This window comes from Coenobita brevimanus, chromosome 110, assembly GCF_032717465.1.
Source record: "Coenobita brevimanus isolate Jiangsu-jjx chromosome 110, ASM3271746v2, whole genome shotgun sequence".
Taxonomy (NCBI): Eukaryota; Metazoa; Arthropoda; class Malacostraca; order Decapoda; family Coenobitidae; genus Coenobita; species Coenobita brevimanus.
This window is the reverse complement of record NC_137063.1, coordinates 5255145-5274806: the sequence shown is the minus strand read 5'-3', so window position 1 is coordinate 5274806 and position 19662 is coordinate 5255145. Positions and strand designations below refer to the sequence as shown.

Sequence of the window (19662 nt, the reverse complement as noted above, 5' to 3'; positions counted from 1 at the left end):
AGAGAGAGAGAGAGAGAGACTCATCGAGTGGAGTGATGGCAGTTGAAGAGATTCAAATTTGCAAAGCTGATGCACTTAGGGGCTGACAGAGAAAAGTTAAATGTACAAAAGAAGTAGAAAGCGGAGAAGCAGAGGGATGGAAGTCGGATGGTGCAATGAATGCATTGATATGGAACAATGGTCTGAGTGGTTGCAAGAGGTTTACGTGAAGTTTTAGTGCCCTCAGTACCTAGTAAGAGCGAGAGTCTTTTTTTTTTTTTAAACGTGTCCGACTCTGGCCAAAGGCTTCAGGTATAAAAACGATAGGTCAAACGTTGCCCCACAGGAAGTGGAGTCGTTAAGAAATGTGTGTAGAAAGTAGAGATTAGCCAGGATCAGAAATACCATATTTTCTTTCATTAAAGTTGTGGAATAAGAAAGCCTAATGACACCAGGGTCAAAGAAAGTATGCTAGATGTGCATGTAGTGATACTGAATTTGAAGTGTTTCTTCAATGCTGTAACAAAGAAGCTTATGCATTCCAATGTCCACTGGAGCTACACAAGTCAGGTGCAACCATACTACGCAGATTCACTGTTGGGGATCAGATGAATTAAGTTCCCCTCGAAGCAACTGCCTGAGCCACCACTGTGAGGTATTGGCTTAAACCTACTTTCTAAATCACTGTGACTATTTCTACTAAGCCATGGCCCTAATACCCAGCAGCAATGGAGGGTCAAACTTCTGCAAAGCAAGGGGTGCTAAGAATCTCTGGGAAAGGTACTTTTGGAAGCTGAATCTTGGAATTTACGCATCCAAAATATTGCTAGTGAAGGTAATTTAGATATCTTCTTGAAGAAATGAGACATAAATTAGGATATAAAATGTCTTAGTGAGATCAGACAACCACATGAGGTATTCACAGAACTGTCCGATTTTCATATACCTGTGCTACAGAGGCAAACATAAAAAGAATAACAGGGTGTGGGTGGTTGACAAATACTTAATGGCAAACACTGAAAAATTCTTTAATATAAATGAGAGTTGCAGGCTTAATAATATTACTGAACAAGAGATACAAGATGAAGCTTATCAAAATCTATGCAATATCAGCTTATACTGATGAGGGAGTAGAAAAATTCTATGAGTATGTAGAGGAAGCAATGAATAAGCACAAAATCCAGTATATCTTTGTGATGGGAGACTTTAGTGCAAAGGTTGGCAAGAAAAGAGTACCTGAGACTGAAGCAAGCTATTTTGGAATGGGTATTCAGAATGCAAGAGGTGACATGCTTGTGGAATATACTGAAACGAACAGTCTAGGCGATGAACACGTTCTTTCAAAATAAATAAAGTGGGATGCAAACTTATGGGGACCAAATGAAGAAACAAAAAATAAACCAGATTTCATCCTCACTGATAAATCACATGCCAGTACAGTGGAAAATGTAACCGCACTGAGCAGAGTAAATGTAGGAAGCAAACACAGAAGGACAAGAAGCCAGACTGTGCTAGGTTTCAAGAATGGAGGAAGCTAATCTGAAGGAAGCTCCCCAACCTTGTAGCAGTGAGGGAGAAGGCAGCAGAATTTAGCATGTTAATTCAAAATAAATACTCACAGTTGATGGATGATGTAAATACCATCAAAGATCAAATGAACAAAAACTACATGAGAATAGTAAACGAAGCAGCTCTAGAAATAGGAGGCAGGAAACCACAAGACGACAGCAGCAAGCTCTCGACGAGTACAATGGAAATTCTAAAGAGGAGAAGGAATATAATTTTAAGGACAAGAAGAGATTCTATTGAAGCAGCTGAGCTATAAAAAAAAAAAAAAAGAAGAAGAAGAAGAAGAGGAGGAGGAGGAGGAGGAGGAGGAGGAGGAGAAGAAGAAGAAGAAAAGAAGAAGAAGAAGAAGAAGAAGAAGAACAAGAAGAAGAAGAAGAAGAACAAGAAGAAGAAGAAGAATGAAGATATTCAAAAAGTTAACATGAACAGAAGTCAAGAAACTGAAGGAATGGAGGATGCCTGAAGGCAACCAAGCAGAGGCCTGGCACAGGAAGAAACCAAATGTTTTCTTTCTCTGAAACTCACATGGAGAAGTAACAGAGAAGAAAAATGAAGTGGTCAAAATACAAGAATTTTATGCAAAAAAATTACAGTAACAGTACCATGGTCCATGAGTCAGTTCAGGCTATATAAACATTAGATGCAAACAGCACTTCACTACGAACTAACCTAGCAATATCTTGTGTTGCGGCGACAACTTGGTCACCTGGTGTGGCAAGGGTTGGCACTGAGAGCAGAAAATGAATAAAAGATGTGGTGAGACACTGATATCACTAACTAATCCACCCCTGTAACACAAACCAGCAAAGTGGAAGAGGAGCATAATATATGAACCACTCTGTATATGGTATGCCAATCAGTGTAGTGAGTGGATATTTTTTTTTTAAGGAAGAAGGAACCAAAGGCCAGGGGTCTGCAAATTGCTCCAAGAAAAAACAAAAACAAGATAACAGGGAGCCACATTCAATATCCATCCATTTTGAGATGCCTGGACACACTATGTTTGAAAGACTGGAGATCATAGGCAGTACGAAAAACAGACAGAGGGAGACAGTTCCAGAGCTGACCTGTTGCATAACTGAAGGACTTGGAGTAGTGGTTAACTCTTACAATAGAGAGCTGGACAGAAAAGGAATGAGACTTTGTTGCTAGATGGGTGCTACGTGCCTGCTGTTGTGGTGGAGGGATGCAAACAGTGTTCAAAGCAGCAGTGACCACTGACGTAGAGAAAGAAAAGAGATAAAGATGCAACGGTGTGGCAAAAAGACAGAGGTTGAAGGGAGCCAGTAAGAGAAGGAAAGTTAATGAGATGAAAGGTCTCTGACTCCACCCTATTGAGAAGAGCTGTGTGTGCGGAGCCACCCCACACGAGAGTTGTACTCTACACAGGGGCACATAAAACCCGTGTATAAAGTCAACAACTGTGCAGGGGTAAAGAAGGTATGGTGTCGGCTCAGCACACTTATCTCTTGGAAACAGATTTTACAAGGGAGGTAATATGTTCTTTCCAAGAATCCCAAGAGAACGAAACCCTAAGTATGTTTAAAGATGATGCAGGACTGCGCTGGATATTGTTAAAAATTAGAGGGTACTCCTGTGGGAGATTTTGTCAGGTTGACAGATGAAAGAATTCAGTTTTTGATGCATTAAAAACAACAAGGTCATTTTTACCCCAATCAGAGATATGAGCCAAGTCAGACATTAGGTTTGCTCTGCTTGATACCCCTTCACACCAGCAGCCTCTTCAAAATAACCATGATAACATACTTCTCCTTTAGCTAAAGTATAAACATTATCAAGCTTGTTCATTTGAACATACCCCACACTTTCAAGTGGAGATGTGCTGCACATTAACTTGCCAGGTAAAAGTGGGTGCCAGGCTCTGTCTTCAACTGCCTCATACATACTTCACCAAATGAACTCTATGCCTTGTAAATTCCCTAGCCTCGTCAACTTCCACACCTTACTTTTTCACACACACTACCACCTTCTTAGCCTACCATACCTCCTCCCACCTTCAATTGCATATACTGGTACCCTGTTAACCATGAAATTTACATCCATTCCCTACATACAACCATACCATCTGAATACTCTCTTTGATCATATTATCAACAATTTACCTTGACATTTTGGAGAATCACTGTGTTCCTTATCCTATAAACTCCTTGCACTCCACAAATGTACCCTACAGTCCTATTTACACTGCTCTTACTCCTGACTTTCTGCACTCATTCCATAACTTTTTCTACCAATACATTACTGTACTGTGGAATGCAATCCTCTTGCAGCCTTTATTATCAGACTTCCGCTGCCAATCAAGGCCTCCACACTATGAACAACCTTTCTTTCTTGTGCCACTCAATTTTACACTATCACTGAACATTTAAAAAAAAAAAAAAAAAAAAAAAAAAAAAAAAAACCTATTATTTCACCGAGGTACTTAAACTCTTCTCCAATTCTGTCTCTCATCATTCACCAGTACATTATCTATCTATCTATTGCCAGATGCCTTAACCCTGTAAAGGGTGGCCACAAACAAATTGCCTCCATGTTGCCCTGTCCCCCACCATTTCATTGCCCTGCTCCCAGCTCACAAACCCCCTCTCTCATACGAGTATACCTCTCCACTCCATCCCTCAATCTCATCCTTGGCCTCCCCCTCCCTCCCCCCCCATCACCTCACTCACATATACTCTCCTTGTCAGTCTCTTGCTCTCCATCCTCTCCACATGTCCAACTCTCCCCAGTGTGTTTCTCCTCATGCTTCCTATCACATCCAAATCCACACCACAACGTTCCTTCACTTCCTCATTTATCAGTCTCTCTCCATGTGACCCCACATGCTCCTCCCAAATAACTCATTTCCACTGCTCTCACTCTTGACTTCTGTCCCTCGAACAAGGTCCAAGCTTCACTTCTATACACCAAAGTTGGTATCACAAAACTCTCATGTAGTTGCTTTTTCATTTCCATGCTCACTTCCCTGTTTCTTACCACTGTTTTCAAGGAACCAGCAACCTTTCTTTCCTGTTGCACCCTTTCAAGCACTTCACCCTCTAAACTTCCACCCTTACTCATCACACTACTGAAATACTTAAACGGATTCACATTTTCCATTTCCTCCTCATCCAGCCTCACTGTACATTCACTGACTTCACTTCTCTCGAAGACCATAACTTTACTCTTCCCTATATTCATCTTTAGATTCCGTTTCTTACACACTCTCCCAAACTCATCCACCAAGCCTTGCAGCCTCCCTTCGTCTTCAATTAACAACAAACATCTGCAAACAACAGTACACGTAGTTTCCAAACACTGCCCTCTCTCACTAGGACTGCTCCAACAACCAATGCCCTATCTTGTATCTCTTTTATAACCCCATCCATATACAGACTGAACAACCATGGAGACATGACACATCCTTGTTTCAATCCAACCCTCAAATAGAAAAATTCATTCAGTTCACTGTCCACATGCACTGCAGCCTTAGCACCCTCATACATACTCCACGGCATTCAAAAACTTCCCATTTATTCCATACATTTTAATGTTTTCCACAATCCTTGTCTACTCATTCAGTCATATGCTTTTTCCAAATCCATGAAGACCGCATACAACTTCTTTCCCTTCTCTAGAAACTTTTCCACTAAAGATCTAAGTATGAATATCTGATCTACACAATCTCTTCCCTTCCTAAAACCTCCCTGTTCTTCTCCAACTAATTCCTCTGTTATTTCCCTAACTCTGTCAATAAGTACCCTACCATATACTTTTCCTATTACACTAAGAAGACAAATGCTCCTATGATTACCACACACATTTTTTTCCCCTTTTCCTTTGTAATGTACAGGGAAATAATTATACCTGACTTCCAATCCTCCGGGACTCTACCTTCCTCCCGGACCAATCTGCACATCTTCTACATCCTTCTACTACTATCTCTCCCCCATGCTTCAGCATTTCACCAGTACATTGTCATTCTCAATTATTATGGCACTCCAATTGGATTGAGCCTGTGTAGGTTTATAAGCGGCGCTCGGGGTTTATTGCTCACGTAATGCCACTCAGGGATGAGTGAGGCTGGTCACTCTCATCTTATATGTCAGGACCAACTTGCCTAGCCCTGGGCTCTTACACTTCTCATGGAGCAACAAAGGTTTAGATGATGGATGTGGATAAACATCTCTACTCTCTTCTACTTCTTTTCCAAACACACCAATACATCACAATGAGAATCACCAGCTCTTTCAACAACCATCTCTTTACTCTTTGCCACATTTACTTTCAAACCACACCATTCAGACATTCACGAATCTCTGAAACAGTGTGCTTAAAGATCCTGTTCACTACTAGCTAGCATGTTAACTAATACACTGTATCTCACCTTGGACATTATCCTTGGGGCCAGAGTAATCCTCATCTAAGTCCACCAGACTGGCTGGTGGGAGGCGATGCAACTTCAGTATTTCAAGGAAGGCTGGAGGCAGGTCAAACGTGGTGGAGGAAAAACAGTTCCGCCAAAACTTGATGGCCTCTGACTGAAGACCTTCATTGGTAGAAGTCATAGCAACTTTGAGCATTGGAAGGAGTCTAGTTAATTGGTCTCCTGTGTATTTTTTCCCATATTGTTCCTGAACCAAGCTCAGGAAATGAGAGAACATAGTGATAATTTTCTTCTCCACTGTAGAGTTGAACTTGGCTACAGGATTGACTTCAAGGACTTGGGTCAGGGGCTTCACCATGTTTATGATAAGTTCAGTGATAAAGTTTGCTTTGGCCTGCTGGATGTTTTGTATCATGAACATAGCAGCTTCACACAATCTGATGGCTGCATGCTGGCGCTGGCTGGACACCATACGCAAAACTTTTTCAAACAAAAATGAGAACAGCTCCACACACGATGCAAGGTTGTGTAAGGGATGGGGCTTCTTTCTTGGTTTAGCTGGACTGCTGTACACTGAAAATATATTAAAGTGCAGATAATTACAATAAGGAAAGAAGCAAAGTACTCTACACTTGTATGCCAGCAATCACAACTGATCCTTGGAAACAAAATAAACATTTACAGTGTTTATAAGCACATTTGTGGAAATATTGTACGGAAAACTTTCTCTACCATACATAAGCTGCTGTGGCAGAACCCATTCACACTAATCTTTGTTGGAAAAATCACAGGTGCTAAGACATAACAATATAGACTCATAAACTACAATATACTATCAGCAACAAAAGTCAAGTTACCTCTCCTGCTCTCTCTCTGTGGATTTGAAAATCAGTCTCATGAAGCTATTCTGACTCATAAGAATGTCTTTTTCTGGCCAAAGACTGAAAAGCAGGAAGGCTGACATGACTTTTGTTACCGACTGTACCTCAACAGATGACGTGGCTCTAGCTGCAATATACCTCAAAAGACCAATAAATATTAAGTTTCCTGTGCTTTTCTTTATTGGTGCTCATTACCCATGACTTGGAAATGAGACCCTCCCTGATGAATGGTGCGAACACACCACGAGCAAACACTGTCAGAAAATGTGAAAAAAGGTTGAGAGGTAGTTGCACCTACTATCACTGAATCTCATCCAACCATCAGTGGTACAGGCAAACAGTCATTTTTTTAAATATAATTTTTAAACATACATTAGCTCTTCACACTGCAGCAACTAAACAGGAAAAGACAAAAATCACTCTTTTTTTGTAACTAAGTCCAATTTGTGATAATATGGATTGGTTGCATAGACTTTTGGATATTAGTAACTTCCATAAGACAACCTTCACCTTAGCATATGGGCAACAGGCAAGCAAGGTTAGAAAAGAGAAATTAGGGGGTGCCCTACAGTCACACTTTCAGTCACACATGGGTTTCTTATGCCTTTGCATCAAAAGAATAGATCAGAACTATTCTTTACACAAAGAAGTGCATTACAGAAATATGCTTTGTTGGGATCTTCCATTCCAGAGGACCCAAGATATGTACAGTAACCCCTCAATTATGCGACATAATAAGAGCCAAAGGCATGTCCAGGTAATGCCAATGTCCAGATAATGAACAATATCCCCCTACTATACCAATACCCCACTTATACCCAACCTATTTGTACAGTACCTCTGCTTATTTTGGTAGTGTTTTCTAAACATTCTGGCATAATCTGACATCAAAACATACACAGGAATATGCAAATTAATGAAAAACAATAAGAAAACAATGCAAAAAAACATTAATAACATATGTATACAGCAGAAGCTTGATTTAACAAGAGCGGGATTTAGCAGAAGCTTGAAAAAGTGGAACTATTTTTTTCCGTTAAGTATTCACAGTTTACCAGACCTTTTCCGGTCAATCACAATGCATGGGGTGTCTCTAACGGAAACAAGCCGCTTTGTCCCAGGCCGCTCATCCAGCCTCAGTGTACCAGCAACCGCCGTACCGTTTGCATCTTCTCCCCAAGTGTGCATGATTACCTTGTCATTACAAGCTTTTTTGTGCATTTTCTTGTAAAAATAACCAAATCAATCATTCGCCATGCCTGAAGTACATGAGAAACAAGAAAGGGTAAGGTTTTCTCTGGCCTAAAAATTGGAAATAATCAAGAAAACAGAGTGTGGTATGCCTGTGGGATCGCTCATGACCGAGTATGGGGTCAAGAAAACCCAAGTGTATGAAATCAGCAAGCATAAGGAAGAAATTAAGAAATTGAAGGTGGTGCCAGATGCGAGTGCTAGTTCCTCTAAAAAAAAAAATCTTCATTTCTGGAAAGGCGGCCTCTAAAGAAGCCTATATATAAAAAACGTGGAGGCTGTGTTTAAGTGGTACCAGTGGCAGAGAGCCCAGGGTATGCCAGTGTGTGGATCTGAGAGAAGGAATGCTGCTTTAAGGTTTGCAGAAAAACTAAAAATAGAAGATTTCATGGCACGTGATGGTTGGATTTCTAACTTATCAAAGTGGCACGATATCGTGTATAAAAATATAGTGGGTGAGCAATGCACTGTTGATGTCGCGCGCGTGCAGCCGTTCATCGACAAAATTAAGGCAATAAAGAGTGAAACAGGCCTTCAGGACTGGCAGATTTACTCATATAATGCTGACAAGATGGGGCTGTTTTGAAAGCACTGCCAAACAGCACACATGCAGCAAGAAGCCAGTCCAGTATTCCAGGCTGCAAGCAAAGTGAGTCTTGAGTGTCAGTGTTGCTGTGTGTGAACGCAGACACAACCCACAGACTGCGGCCTATGGTGGCAGGGGCCGCAGAGAGACCACGTGCGATGCGGCCAACTATGGACAATCTACCCGCTGACTACGACAGCAACACCAAGGCCTGGTTTACTGGCACCATAACCAGGTCTTGGTTCTTCACAAAGTTTGTCGAGTCAGTGAAGAACTACCAGATGAGTGAGCATAATGTGCGACCGGGGCAGGTGAAGGCTCTCCTTCTCCTTGATCAGGTCCCAGCCCACCCCTCAGAGGAGATCCTGGTAATGCATGACGGGCAGATTCGTACCATGTTCCTCCCTGCCAACACCACTTCCATCCTACAGCCCACGGATCAGGGTATCATAAACACCTTCAAGAGGCATTACAGGAGGCTAATGCTGGATGACATCCTGGCGGTGAAGAAGGGGCCGGAGGCAGGAAAGGAGGATATGGGGGGAAGGAGGAGTGTGGAGGCATGGAAAAAATACAACATGCATGATACAGTCATTAAAATCCAGAAAGCATGGGATGCCATAGCCAACAGGACCATCATGCATGGGTGGAATGCCATGTTTGGGCAGAGAGACGTGACTCAGCGGGTGGGGGACGAGGCTGCCACCTTTGACAGGTTCACAGCAGAGGAGTGCAGGCAAGCCTTCCACCGAGCAAGAGAGGCTGAGGTGGAGATAGAGGAGATCCAGGAGTGGCTGGGTCTCAATGCTGGTGACCCCGGCTTCCACACCCATACAGAAGACGAGATCGTGGCCATGACAGCAGAGGAGTCTCCACCTGAGGAAGACGTGACAGAGGTGGCAAATCCGAAAAAAAGAGCCTCTCATGCCTCAGATTGTTTAGTAGCTCTGCTTGACTACATCCTCAATTCCAACTACGAGGATCTGCAAAACTTCAACCTCCACCTGAGAGAGATGAGAACAAAAACAGAGAAGATTCAAAGGGATCTGTATGAGCCACAGCAGACCAAAATCCAGGAATTCTTGAAACCATTACCATCACATCCACCCAAGGAAAGGAAGGAGAGCTGGACTGACTTAGGACCTCCCCCCACAAGGTATTAAAAAACACAGAAATTATAGTACAGTATATTCCAATTTTTGTTCATGAAATGCCATTAATTAATATGAAATCATATTTCCCTTGTTTTTCAGGACCAGTTGGATGCATTTTGGCATGGAATCACTTAGATCTCTAAAGTAATCTAAGGACATTTCTTTGCACCAAACATTTGTCAGTTCAGTCTTAAGGTTGTCCAGATTGGGGGTTGTCTTCTCTGCCAAGATTTTCTTCATCTTTGCCCAGCAGTTTTCTATCGGATTTAGATCCGGACTGTTGCCAGGCCAGTCGAGGACCTCAATCCAATTATCCTGAAGCCATTTTGTCACCTTTCTTGACTTGTGACGTGGAGCTGAATCGTGCATGAAAAAGTCGCAACCACGAATAGCAAAAAATTTTAACAAGTGATCTTTCAGAACTTGAATGTACTGGCCACCATTCATCAAGTTCTTAGGAAGAAAGTAGAGGGTTCCCCTTCCCATTTCACCTGAGAAACACCCCCATATCATTACTGATTGTGAGGTGCTTAACAGTCGGCACTGTGAAAGCAGGGTCATATTGACTACGGGAGGCAGGGCGCCAAACCTTGGCAGAACGCACCTGGAACACTTGAAATGTGCTTTCATCGGAAAATATAACTTTTCTCCATTCATCCGATGTCCAGTGTGCATACTTCTTAGCAAACCGAATATGCTACTTCTTCATGCGGTCAGTGAGAAGCGGTTTCTTGGCTGCGGTGCAGCTTGGCAAACCCAGCTCCTTCTGCAAGTGGTGTTGGATAGTTCGAATTGAGACGTCTTGTAACAGCTGGGGATGCATCCTCTTCAATTCTGCTGCTGTCAGTCGAGGATTCCTGAATACTTCCCTCTTCAGAAGTGTATCTGTACCTCTGGAAGTCATTCTCTTCTTTCCAATGCCATGTTTGTGCTCTGGTACTACATCAGGTAGCAGGCCATGCACTGCAGCAAGAATCTTCATGACAGTCGACTCTGCACGTCCAGTACGTTCACAAATCGAGTTGATAGGGACATTATCCTGCCTCCATGCAATGATACAGACCATCTCATCCCTTGAGCATACCTTCCAGGCATGACAACTCGACTCTAGGAAAATAACAGGGCAAACAGTAATGCATTCGAAAAAAGAGGGAGGTGCAAGCTCAGAACGACGGGAGCACATACTCCCACTCTCGCTTCCGGGCAAACACTGATGTGCTGAGAGTTTCACCACCTCCCGCCAACACCAGAGGAGTTGCCAGTAACTTCTTGCCCTAAAAATTCAATTGGCAGAAGTGGAAACATAAAGCAAAGACAGACGGATTTCCCACAGCAGTTCTGTGTTTGTTGGTCTTAAGTCAATTTGGAGTGGATATATATATATACAGTAATCCCGCATTTTTTGCGGATTTTTTGTCTACGGTTTTGCCCTCTCGCGGATTTTCTTAGCATTAATAAGTTCAACTAAAATATCCTTGAATATACAGAAAAAAAAAAAATTGAAATTCCCGCAACTTCCAATTGTAGCGCGGTAAACTCACGCCACCCTCTGTCCCTTTCCCGCGGCCCCTCTGCCAGTGTTACCATATCTAGCATAATTTTATTCTTTTAGCATAATTTTGATAAAATTTTCGAGTCTGGAATATTTTTTAGCATATTAGAAGTTTTAGCATCATTCTAGTATAATTTAGAATGGAATGGAATATTTTTGGAATAATTTTATAAAAGCTACAAATCAGAGAGAGAGAGAGAGAGAGAGAGAGAGACGAATAAGGTAAGAAGATGTAAGGTTTGAATAGTTGGTTACTTTCAGTTTGGGCTTGGTTGGGTTGGATTAGGTTGGGTTGGATTAGGTTAGGTTAGGTTTTAGGTTAGGTTCGGTTTGGTTCGGTTAGGTTTGGTTTGGTTAGGATAAGTTTGAGCTTTGTATTTTACCCATGAAACCTAGGTTTTTCCGATGGATTTTGGTATGATTCATTCGATTTTCAGCTTCATTTCAGTCGGAAATGACCATTTTCTGTGTTTCCCCCCCTCCCTATAACCCCCGATTCCCCAAAGCTCCCCCATTGTTGCAGGGGGATGGGGGGGGGTCATATCTCAAAATCTGGTTATTTCCGACGGAAATGATGCTCAAAATCGAATGAATCACATCAAAATCCATCAGAAAAACGTAAGTTTCGTGGGAAAAAGCAGTATGGGCAGAAAACCGATATTTACCCTCTTACTGTATGTAGGTTCATTTTAATATTTTCATAGTAAACAGTACATAATTAATATGTAGCATGAATATGTATAGAATTTTATTATTTAGCTTCAAGTTAGTATAATTCATTTTTTACTTGGAACAAATTTGCTCAATCTAGCATAATTTTTTCACTGCCCTAGCATAATTTCGTTGTTTGGATATGGCAACACTGCTCTCTGCCCCACATTCTTCAGTCAACGCCTGACTGCCTCACGTGTTTGGTGTTCTTGTAACTGCAATATGATACGAGCCTCCTGCCTCCCACTTGCTTTCCACATGGCCCCAGGACGTAAGCCAGCCTCACCAAAGGCTAATAATACAATTAGTAAACACTCCAAAGTGACAAAACGATCAAGAAAAGTTATGACAGCAGAGAAAATTGTGTTACTGGACAAGCTAAGAAGCGACCGTGCGAGCGTTTGCTATCACCAGTTAATGCATCTTTTCATTTTGTACTGTTTTGTGAATAAATATGTAGATAATTGTGTATTACAGTACGGTGTTTACGTTTTTCCTTCATAATGGAGTATGTGCTTTCAATCTTGTAAGAAGGTATTTCGGGATGAGTATGGAGGTTTCGGGACAATTCGCAGTCACAACAAACACAAGATAATTCGCCTTCATTAATGAAGATAGCTATGGGTGACGCTAGAATATAATTCAAAGGCGACTACAGCGAGGAAGAAACAAGTTAATTATTGACTAAAGGTGCAACTAATAAATAATATCCAGAACCTACGCTACTGAACATAGACTTTGCTGGATCACGGATCCCCCTGAAATATAGTTATTAAAGTATTGATTAATTAATAATAAGTATATTTATAAAAGTATTGATTAGTATATTTATAAAATGGCGGGGAATCGTCCAGGGTGCGAATTGTTCTGAAGGGGAATCGTCCATGTTTTGACGGGGAATTGTCTGACGGCGAATTGTCTCGCAATCAGTATGGACATGGACTGTGTGATGGGCAGCATGGTGGACACAAGTGCAAGATTCAATTGTTAATAGAGTATTCGCGGATTTAAATTTTCGCGGGGGTTACAAGAACATAACTACCGCGAAACATGCGGGATTACTGTATATATATATATATATACATATATATGTGTGTGTGTGGTGCCTCTGTGGTACAGTGGTAGAGTGTGCCTCTCGCAAGCTGGTGGATGTGGGTTCGTTTCCTACCAGAGTTGTAAAAACTTTGGGAAGCGTTCACTAAACCACTTACTGCTTTGGCGGACATCACGGGTGCTGTGGTTGAACCAGTGTCGTATACTAGAATGCTTACACCCAGTTGACTTAAGGCGGGCCAATTACACTTGGTTCACACACAACACACACATCCAAAGCCACTACAACACTACAATCACATTCGCAAGAACTTCTCACCATACATACAGTCTTTACCAGACAGCTTAAGCCACTGGGTAGAGATACATTGGCTGTATCGTCCCTGCTTTCATAGGGATAAGCCGGTCTTCCAGTGGACCTCAATGGCTGATAATGATGATATATATTTACAGTAGAAGTCCGATTTTTCGGCATCTATGGGACCAGGCTAGTGCCGAAAAATCAAAATTGCCAAATTATCAAAAACCCTACCCACTCAATACCTTATATGTTTCGGTGAACACTATCATCACTACTCATATCATTACAAATGTGTTTGGAGAGAGTACTGTATACTGTTTGATACTGTACAATACTGTAATGAATACAGTACTATACATGAATATGAAAAATAAAGAAATTAGTGAACATACTGTATATAAATGTAATGGTACAGTAGGCCTACAAGTTCACATGCACTTACCTAAACTTATAGTAGGTTCCTTATTTACATATGTACAATAGAAGGGGTTGATTGGAGTCTGCTACTGCTGGAAGAAGTCCCCAGTAGTAGAGGGTCCTCATGGAGAATTTCAAGACTGACGAAAAAATCGGAAAATTTGCCGAACGATCAGAGATTTTCGTAAATGGGACTATTTCTCAAAACTGCCGAAATGTCAGATCTGTCGGGGAATTGGATGCCAAAGAATTGGACTTTTACTGTATATATATTATATAAATATATATATTACATATATATATATCCATCCATCCATCATCCAATCCTACGTTGCCCCATTAGGAGCGTAGGAGCCCGAGGCTAGGCAGTTGGTCCTGACATTTAAGATGACAGTGACCAACCTCACTCATCCTTGAGTGCCATTACATGAGTAATAAACCCATACCACAGCTTGGATATAAGCCATCACCAGCTCAATCCGATTAGAGCACAATAAATACCCACTAAACCACCGGACGCCAAAATTTGGTTATATGGTTACCATCCAGCGCAGTAAATAGTTTCCTGGTGTACAGGAAACCATTTGGCTTGTCACTTAGTGTAGAGTCACCCATAGGCAGAAGAAAGAGGAAAGAATGAAGGAATGAAAGACAGAAGAGGGAGTGTGAAGGCACCTGTAGGCAGAAGGACAAGGACAGAATGAAGGAAAGATAGAAGAAGATGGAAGGAATGAAGGATGGAGGAGAGGACAGGGCGACACCCGAGAGCTGCACTACATTGAGTGAGTGGATGGTGAGAGACCCACCTACCATGTTATATATATATATATATATATATATATATATTATATATATATATATATATATATATATATATTATATATATATATACATACACAGTAGAAGTCCGATTTTTTGGCATCTATGGGACCAGGCAAGTGCCGAAATATCAAAATTGCCGAATTATCGAAAACCCTACCCACTCAGTACCTTATATGTTTCGGTGAACACTATCATCATTACTCATATCATTACAAATGTGTTTGGAGAGAGTACTGTATACTGTCTGATACTGTACAATACTGTAATGAATACAGTACTATACAGTACACCCTCATTATCGACGATTTTTTTATTGACGGATTTGATTATCGACAGTTTTTTTTGTCTCCTGGGAGTTAAATTATTATTATTAAAAAAATAAAAAAATAAAGAATTGTATTGGCACCTCCTAGCAAGTTTGCGCGCCATCCTGCCAGGTGTCTCTGGCTGCTCGTAGCATGTTCCCGCCGACCCAACAAACAACAGCATCAGTACACGTTTGTCTGTTGTTCTCATATCGTGTTCGGCCACATCTATCGTGCTTTCGCGATCATCAAGGCTCCGAAGCGCCCTTGTAACACTCCAACTGGAAATAAGGCAGCTAAGAGAGCAAGGAAAGTACTTACCTTGGAAGTAAAGAACGAAATATTACAAAAACTTAGAAGTGGAATGAGCTATGCAGCGGTTGGTCGCGAGTATGGCATGAATGAGTCCAGTGTTCGTGGCATAAAATGGAGAGAAAAAGACATTAAAGATGCTCTGGCTTCGTGCACACCAGGATCGGCTAAAGTAACAATGCATGTGAGAGATGATGCCTTGGTGAAGGTGGAAAAGGCACTGAATATTTGGATTGAGGACTTAAACCGTCGACACGTGCCGCTAGACTCCCAGTTCATCTGAAACAAAGCAAAACAACTCTACGCTCGGTTTGCTGGTGAAAGCAGTGGTGTTGGTGAAGATAATGGTGATGAAAGTGAGGCAGGTGAAAATAGTGATGATGGTGATGAAAGTAATGACGATGGTGATAGGCCTAGTAATGTTGGTGCTTCTAGGCAAAAGAAATTTGCAGCCAGCAAGGGCTGGTTCGAGAATTTTAAGAAAAGGTATGGCCTACATAACATTAGGATGACTGGTGTAGCAGCTTCAGCAGATCAGATAGCAGGAGAATCGTACCCACGTGACTTTGCTGAACTTATAAGGGAGAAAGGGTACAGGCATGAACAAGTGTTTAATGCGGACGAAACACGCCTGTGGTGGAAGAAAATGCCTAAAAGAACGTACATTTCGAAGAAGGAGAAAAGTGCGCCAGGCTTTAAAGCAGCAAAAGATCGTGTGTCTGTGCTGTTGTGTGGTAATGCAGAAGGACATGTGATAAAACCCATGCTCCTGTATCATTTGTTATAATGTTAAAGACAAGTTGGATTTTTTGTCAATAAAGGATATTTCTTGCAAAAGTTAGGCAAAGATTAAATATGAAATATACGAGCATAAGGAGAGTTGAATTTTCCTAAAAGAAGATCCTAGTGAAAGCTAGGCTAAGATTCATCTTTGATAGCATAAACTGCCATACAGTCGTGAAAATTTAGGTCTGGGAGAAATGGAATATCAAGAATGAAAGGAAGCTCTTGAGAATGAAAGTAAATAGGAGAGCGTGGTCTCTCTGGTATGAGCTAGCAGCACTGGCGTGTGTTGTGAAGATCGGTGCGAACAGCTGATCTAACGTAACACTTGCCCCACACTCTCAGTTATTAGAACGTATGAATGACCACCACTGCTGCTTTTTTTTTTTTTTTTTTTTTTTTACACACTCGGTTATGTAAACATATGGATGGCTACAACTGCTGGTTTCACCTTTTATTTTTACATGAAGTGAGGTGTAAGTGGAGAGAGAAGTGATGATACAGCAGCCATTACATGTTGAGGTCCAGTGTACGACCACTATGCATCAACATCAGAGATTATGCTATATTTTCCATAATTCTTTACTTAATATAAGTAGTTTTATTATGATATTCAGTTTTTCAATTGCCTAACTAATTTATTTCTAAGAAACACTAAAACTAAACTCCATATTACATACGAGTGATTGAAGGGATATATAAATAAAGGGTACCTGACCAGACGAAAATCGGTATCGACGGTTTTAGGCATCGACGGGTATCTTAGGTACCTATCCCCCGTCGATAATGAGGGTGTACTGTACATGAATATGAAAAATAAAGAAATTAGTGAACATACTGTATATAAATGTAATGGTACAGTAGGCCTACAAGTTCACTTGCACTTACCTAAACTTATAGTAGGTTCCTTATTTACATATGTACAATAGAAGGGGTTGATTGGAGTCTGCTACTGCTGGAAGAAGTCCACATCTTATGTGTACGCTTCTTGCTAACACCAGTTAACTTTCCACACGTGGAGGCCATTTTCAAAGCACGCAGATGTTTATACTGTTCACAACACACGGCTGGTCCACTCAGGTGTTACAAAGCTCCTGTCTAATGTTACGGTGCTTACAGCACACTCGAATAGTAATTTCAGAGGTATTTCGGTACGAAGTTCACAAAGCACACAGAAGAATCAAGAGAAGTCGGCAGCAGCACGGCAACAACTCGGAAGAATGGCGAAACAGATTCTCTTTCCCATGCTAGACTCACTACATGTTTGTCCTCTCTTTATGCTATAGGAGAAAGAGCTAGCCTCTGAGCTTCATGGCAGTGGTAGACTCGTTCCATCACTTTCACTATCTCACTCACTAAGGTGGGTAAAGGCGGGTAGCTAGCTGGCGAGCCTCATGGAGAATTTCAAGACTGATGAAAAAAATAGGAGAATCTGCCGAACGATCGGAGATTTTCGTAAATGGGACTATTTCTCAAAACTGCCGAAATGTCAGATTTGCCGGGGAATTGGATGCCGAAATATTGGACTTTTACTGTATATATGAGGTGTTGAGAATAGTACTGACGTAAACGCCATATATAAACAATGGAGAAAAACGCAGTTAAAGTTTTGCAATCTTCAGACTGTGATAACTTTATAGTGGGATATGATAGGAAGCTTGTGTTTCTTTTAAATTGAAGCTCTATTACAGGGCTTTCCATACAGTAATACATTCACATACCACAATCTGAATATTGCCACATTAACTGCGTTTTTCTCCATAGGTAGATCTTAAAAATAAAAATTTTACGTAAAATCACCGGATTTTGCACATACTGACCCTACTCACATACGCTTCACCTGGATTGCATCTCTTTTTCACCACGTTTGACCGCCACTCACTGCACTGGGGCCCTCTTTTTCTACTTAGAGGCACTCCAGGGTCATCCTCACTCTCCGTTGAATCACTCATACCGCCGGCACAAACGTTCTTACGAACGCACACAGAAAAAAAGGAAAATCAATAAATTTCAGTGTGGTGGGGAGGGAGGAGGTAGGACGACTGTGGTGGTCGGGGGGAAGGGAAGAGGCGAGAACGGGGCGTCATCAGTCACGGGAGCTCGTTCCCGCCTCCCATTGGCTGCTCAGCCCCGCGTCTTCTGGCACTGGCGGATACGCTCACGTAGGTAAACTCTGAGTGCAATTTTTCTGGGTGAGCCCATAGGGTCGGTAATACAGTACCTTCAATACAACAGGGATTTTGACCGTGTTGCGAGTTGTCTTCTGACTACTCAGTTGTGTGTCCAGGCACAGGAGGAAGAAAGTGCTATAATAACTCAACGGCAGGAGCAAGTTCCCTCATGCCATTGGCTGCCCGTGGCGCTTACACTAGGCAGAGTCAACTTGAGAACATTTTTTTGGGTGACGCGCGTAGAGCCGCAGGTACCACTCTAAGGTAAAGGGTTTTCGACCATTTTCCGGGTTGAATTCTGACTGTTTAGTTGTTGCCGCAGACAGAGGAAGGCCGGGGGAAGACAATGGTGTACATAACTGAAAATCGTCCGAGGTGGCGCTTACGTCACTACTATTCTCAACGCCTCATATATAAAATAATCCCCCTAATATCCGAACATCTCCACTAACCAGACATAATCGTCCTGGGATCCAATGTTCCCAAAACGGTGGGGAGGGGCACGTAATTTGAACTTGGCACGCGGGACAGCTTTGTTGTGGTGAGTCATTCCTCCGACATCCACTGGAGCGCCCCTGCATCCTCCCCACTTTCCGCCTGCCTCTCGTCGCAAGTGCACACTCGTCGTCAAGGCTGCCCACGTGCACGCTTTTGTGGTGGTGCCTTACCTGCTGCAGGTACTCCTGCTGCTCTCGTGCCTCTCCTTCGTGTGTGATGATGATGGCCCCACCGCCTGAGAAGAGCAAGAGAGTGGTGTTGACTCTGGAGAACAAACGGGAGATATTGGAGAAAGTAGATGCGGGGTGGTCTTCTTCCCGCATTCTCCGCGAGTTCAACCTGGTCCGACCTGCTTTGGTTGATATTAAGAGATCCCAAGGCAAAAACTCATGCAGTACACGGCTGACTTCTTGTAGAGAAGCAAACGCAATGTGGAGAGGAAGGTGATGTTTACTCCTAAGTTTGCTGAAGTTGACCGCTCCACGTTGATTTGGTATCGACAGCAACGTGCTGCTGGTGTAATGGTACGTGGTATGGAGCTGAAGACTGCTGCTGAGAAGTTTCCCAGGCTTCACGATGCCCTAGACTTCAAGGCATCCGAGTGTTGGCTCTTCACGTTTAAGTTACGGCATGGCCTTACCAACCATAGAGCTCATGGCGAAGCTTTGGACGCTAACGAGGATGGAGTTGACGAATTTCGGCACAAGGTGAAGGGCTTGATCGACAGGGAAGGCCTCACTCTCGGTGAAGTCTACAACGCTGACGAAACTGGTTTATTCTATCGCTCTTTGCCAATGAACACTCTAGCCGGGGAGAAAGAAAAGCATGTACCTGGTTGCAAGCTCTCCAAGGAACAGATATCTGCTTTGTGTTGTGCCAATGCTAACGGCATGCGCCGGCTTGAGCCCATTATTGTTGGCCGCGCAAAGC

The 19662-nt window shown here is 42.2% G+C and overlaps 1 protein-coding gene across 1 annotated transcript in view; it reads right to left on the bottom strand.

The window, feature by feature from the left end:
* LOC145417418 (uncharacterized) overlaps positions 1-19662 on the bottom strand; it is a 287807-nt gene that overhangs the window by 125428 nt on the left and 142717 nt on the right. Inside the window, exon 7 of the mRNA XM_080286100.1 lies at positions 5936-6508. Within this exon, the coding sequence (XP_080142226.1) occupies positions 5936-6508 (573 nt within the window). The remainder of the gene's footprint in view (positions 1-5935; positions 6509-19662) is intronic.